General features: G+C 39.4%; 1 protein-coding gene across 1 annotated transcript in view; it reads left to right on the top strand.

The window, feature by feature from the left end:
- Window positions 1–5,446, top strand: part of LOC101859375 (chitin synthase chs-2) — a gene marked incomplete in the record, with an annotated part of 48,109 nt that overhangs the window by 34,628 nt on the left and 8,035 nt on the right. Inside the window, 6 exon segments of the mRNA XM_013086397.2 lie at window positions 242–284; window positions 1,746–2,003; window positions 2,491–2,606; window positions 3,017–3,121; window positions 3,635–3,730; window positions 4,377–4,535. Of these exon segments, the coding sequence (XP_012941851.2) occupies window positions 242–284; window positions 1,746–2,003; window positions 2,491–2,606; window positions 3,017–3,121; window positions 3,635–3,730; window positions 4,377–4,535 (777 nt within the window).

The raw sequence follows: 5,446 nt of genomic DNA, 5'->3' as shown, positions 1-5,446 counted from the left end.
TTCTTCTTCTTCTTCTTCTTCTTCTTCTTCTTCTTCTTCTTCTTCTTCTTCTTTCTCCTTTGGCCCGTGCACATTCTCTTGAAGCGCTAATGAGGATGGCAGCATTTCCCCTTGCAGGGTTCTGTGTGTCCTGCATTGCAGGAGGGTGTATTCCTGAACTATATCAAGTATGTGTAGTAGGTAGAAATACAACAAACAATCTCGCAGCCTCCTCAAAAAATGTGTGTATTCATCTTCACAGGCTCAGAGCACAGAGGCAAAAAAGCACAGTGGAGTCTTAGGAGGTAAGCATGTTACGATGAGGGCAATGTTTAACCGAGCTCTGGAAATAGAAATGAATGAACTTTCTGTTTACGTACAGTGAAACAGTTTTAGCTCAAGCTAATCAAAACAGTACCAAATGTGACCTTTCCGCTTATGAGCAACCAAGTAACTTGTATTTTTTGGCTGGCATTGTAGGCCTACTCTAGTCAAAACAACAATGTTGCTATGTTATACTAGCATATTATTATGTTTTCCTAAATGTTACAGATAAACAAGATATTAAGTTAGAGTCATTTGTAAAAAATGTCACTTTTTTGTGACCTCAAGCCATTTCCATATCGGCGGTGTTGTTGTTAGGTTCTTTGCTGTTGCACACGTAGGCGTTTGTCTGATTCCCAAGCGCAGTTATTTCTTTGAGTATATCTACAATTGGTAGAGACCTAAGTAACTTTGAATATCTGCACAAGACAAACGTTCTAAAAAAGGCGGAAATAATGCTTAGTGACCATAGCCACCCACTGACATCGGAATTTCAACTATCGACCCGCAGTAAACGATACATTTCCAAAAAAGCAAGAACAGACAGATATAGAAATTCATTCGTACCAACTGCAGTGAGGTTACTGAACACACAGTGCTACAAATGAAACAGAGAGAGAGAGAGAGAGAGAGAGAGAGAGAGAGAGAGAGAGAATGAATGTGTTACGGAGCGGGTTGTCCCAGCCCGTGAGACATGTATTTACTTGGCATAATGTCCTGTCTTGTTGTGCGTTTGCGTGAGTGCACCTTTAAGTCTAACTTTTGTAACGTCTACTGCCATTGTTAACGACCAAGACAAATTTCTCCCTGCGAGATGAATAAAGATTGTCATTGTCATTGTCATTGTCATTGTCATTGTCTGTTGTATCCCACTCATCCCAGTTTTACATGGCAGTCAGGATCGAAGCAACACGCCTTTTAAATGATCCTAATTGTGTCGATGGGAGGAGTAAAACATTTACAGGAGGAACAATCATCTTAATGATGTTAAAACTTAATATCTATTGTACAGGACCAAGTCGTCAAACTATTTGGCCACATCATGCTCACGCGGTTGTACGTTTAAAGAGTGTTTAGCCGTTAGGCAATATCGGGATACATTCTTTTACAAGGAATGATCTAAGTCCTAATTGTTTATTTTACAGCTCCAAACATTTTGATTTCGAACTGGTAAGTGTTTAGTCTTCGTAGTTCCCAAAAAATAAAATAGAATGAAAAAAAAAAATTCAGCCAAGGTCACCAAGTGTCATAAAATGCATAATACATTCAACTCGAATTCTCAATATAGTTTCAAATGATAGTAATGTTTGAAAGTAGTAAACCAAAACCACAATAAAGGAGGTTACTGAAAGAAGTCTATTGATATGCAGGTATAATAACTGGTATTTCACTTAAGAAATACATTCCAAATTGAGCACTATTAAATCAATTTTCTTTTTCAGAGTTACTTTCCAAGCTGACTGACAGCACCAACACTACTTCCGACTACACGTTTTCTTTTGGCAACCTGTTCCGGTGTCTGTGTTGTCCACGAGAGGACGTCAAAACCGAAGATTTGAGGTTCAAGGCCATTCTAGAACGACTTGACCATCTGGATACACGAATGTCGACCTGGGAACCTGGACAAAAACAGGAAGAGGGAAATCCCAGAAAATCAGACGAATCGCAGACTTCGACAGAAATTGTGGAAGTGACCAAAGGTACAGCATTATTCTCTCTCTCTCTCTCTCTCTCTCTCTCTCTCTCTCTCTCTCTCTCTCTCTTTTATTTTTTCTCTATCTATCTGCCTGTTCCAAGACCCGGTTTTCCATGTGCTGTCTTTTTTCGATGCCTTCTACGTTTCACACCATAAGTATTTGTTGTTTCAGGGAAAGTACATGGGAAGGTAAAGGCACACATGTATGTGGCCCTCGAATTTTTCCCCCTGTCGCAGATAGCACGCGATGTATGTTGGCGAAAGCCATACATTGTATTGATATTTTGCTGAAGACACAAGTTGGAGCAAAAGCACCTCACAGCTTATGCGCACAACTTAACTTTTTTTTTATTGTAACCAAACAAGACAGCTTTATGTACGATTAAACTGCTCCGTGTCAATAGAAACCACAGCTTTGCGTACTTCACATCTTTGTAATATCAACAAAAATTGTAGGTTTGTGTAAGATTAACCTCTGTTTGCGTCAACAGAGACCACAGCTTTGAGTGCAAGTACACAGAAAAAACCTGAACAAAAGAATCCCATGTCGTGGATCGAGGACACAGCTTTGGGAAAAGGAGCTTTAGAGCGTATTGACGAGGAAGAGGTGAGCTTAGATGTTATAAGTGCAGTATATTGGAGTTTTATTCTATATCTAAAAATAGACATATCATATCTCTATAGTGCTGGATTAAGGTGAAATGTAGTACTTGGCAATTCGATGCCAGGTTAGGACAATCGTAACATGGAAAAGAAGAAGAAGAAGAAGAAGAAGAAGAAGAAGAAGAAGAAGAAGAAGAAGAAGACAATAATACATGACAACGACAACAATGACGAAGACAGGGGTGGAGGAGGAATAGGAAGGAAGAAGGAAAGGAGAAGTAGGATAAAGAATAGGTAGATGGGGCGGTGGAGGAGAAGGGGGGGGGGTAGACAGAAGAGACACTGTAACTGTGGGTTCCAAGGCTACTGATCTATGGAACCTGATCCCTCATGATGGTCCCGTGACGTCCACAGACGGATTTCTGGCACCAGCTCATTAAGCAGTACTTGTACCCAATGGAGAAGGACGAAAACCACCAGCGACAGGTCTCTGAAGGGCTTCTGGAATTAAGGAACAAAGTAAGTCATTACACTATTTTATATGATAATATCATTTATGGTTATATCTACAGTATAATATTTACGAACTGTTATGTTCACAATACTATATTGTAATGTGTATAATGTATACATGTATTGTTATGTTTACAATGTATTGTTATGTCTACAATCTATGTATGTTTCTCCTATCAACATTGTTCATGTTGCATTGTTGCTATTGATACCAGTGTTGTTGTTGTTGTTGTTGTTGTTGTTGTTGTTGTTGTTGTTGTTGTTGTTGTTGTTGTTGTTGTTGTTGTTGCTTATTGGTATTATTGCAATTGTTTCTCTTATTGCTGCATTGCTGTTGTTGATTCTGTCTGTGCTGTTTTTGCTGCGTTGCTCTTACTGCTGTAGAAATTCAACATTCTACTTAAAAAACATGTCTCGTTAGAAGGTGGAGATATCATTTGTTCATCTGCAGCTCTTTACTGAAATAAGGAAAGAAACAGATTCACCTAGGGATAACAACATTTTTCTCTCACCTCACAGGTCTGCCTGGCTTTTCTGGCTACGAATTCCCTGTTCGTCATTCTGGTGTATACACTCCAGTCCATATCAGCGTCCACCACTAACCTTTCTATCAGGGTGAGTTGTCGTTGAATCAAGCATCTTATCGTATACCTGATATTTGATATCTACTTTGATTATGGTGTTAAACTGGATGTAACACATAATATGTGGTAATAATGACAACTTGGAAATAAATTAGGATGAAACAAATTTAGGATCTATTAATTAAAAAGATGAGGTCTTTTAGAGGGTATCCATAGAAACTACGTTAAAAATGTACCATGGTAGATTCGCATAGCCTTAATTGCAATCCAGCATGAATCCAAGCAAACACACCATTAGTATACCCTGAGTCTATTATTCAGAACACGTTGATATAAAGTAAGCACTGGAACTTAAGACCTTGTGCGCATATCCCATGCTTACCTGCGGTCTCACACAGCTAAAACGAGTGACTTTACACAAGCAATACACAAAAGGATTAAGAGGTGCGTAAAAGTAGCTGGAAAAATTCTATCGCTGGGAAAGTAAAATTTCTGTATTATTTTTAGAAGGTCATTTTACTAAAGTGAACTTGCTGAAGAGAAATTTGGCCGACAGGCTTATGACAAGGAGAGAGAGAGAGAGAGAGATAGAGAGAGAGAGAGAGAGAGAGAGAGAGAGAGAGAGAGAGAGAGAGAGAGACTTATTTTTGCTTACTTTTGTTATTGAACATGCCCAGATTCCGTGTGACGTAGAAGCCTTCGAAGGTGAGAAAATTGAGCCAGTCAGCGTGACGTTTACTCTCGTCTTCGGCATCTTGTTGGGGATGCAGTTCTTGGCAATGCTGTTCCACCGATACTCCACCCTCCTGCACATTGTGGCTATTACAGAGATAAAGGTACTACACAAAAACATTAGCCTATCTTTTTGAAACAGTGTTCTTCGCCCCTCTGTACGATTTGATCATTAGTCAGACGAACTGCTTTGTACTTTATAATTAAGACCTTCCCGGACTGAGCAGGATATAACTTCCCAACAGAGAGACAAGATAAATACTTTATAAAGAAATTAACCTTCGGTGAGAGTCTAAAATAAGATGGTTTAAATATATGCAACAGAGATACATGTTTTTAGCTGTCCTTTGAATGCAATGCCATTGATTCTGCTGTTATACGTAAGAAATGAATCAACATTTATTGTATTCTTTTTACGGAAGTTGATACTTCGTGATCAGCTTACAAAGCAGAACTTACCAGCGTCTGTGACGTATTGTAAAGCGCATCGCAATCGCACACAGAAGATGTGGGTTCGATTCCCCAATGGCGAGAAATTTTATAGTATATCCCTGTCTGTTTATCTGGTGGGACGTGTTGTGGACGTACAACTTTTGCAATTACATAGAACAGTATTTTCGGAGCTTAAGTACTTAATATTGCAAAAACAGAGGATTTTTGCCTTCCTGTTAGCAAAGAGTTGTCATGTCTGTATCGGGTGCCAGCTGGGTGCATTCCGAACCCAATGGCGTTGTGTCTGAACTTTCCCCTCTCCACCCTTTGCTTGCTTACAGTGTGTGTTAAATCATTTGTTCCACTTCGTAAATTACGATTAATACCTATATATCAATAAGGTAAGACGGAAAGGAAATAACAGACCACATTATTTTCCCTTTCTGGAAACTACTGTCCACGTGGAGCTTGCAAAGGCATACGCATACACAAAGGTGCAGAAACAAAATGTTAATTTTATAGCCCCCCCCCCCTCCCACCCCCTAATAAACACGCACTCAAACACACACGCACTCACACACTC

The sequence above is a fragment of the Aplysia californica genome, unplaced genomic scaffold, assembly GCF_000002075.1.
Source record: "Aplysia californica isolate F4 #8 unplaced genomic scaffold, AplCal3.0 scaffold00018, whole genome shotgun sequence".
NCBI lineage: Eukaryota > Metazoa > Mollusca > Gastropoda > Aplysiida > Aplysiidae > Aplysia > Aplysia californica.
Note: the sequence above shows the minus strand (reverse complement) of the source record. Positions and strands in the feature narration are given on the sequence as shown.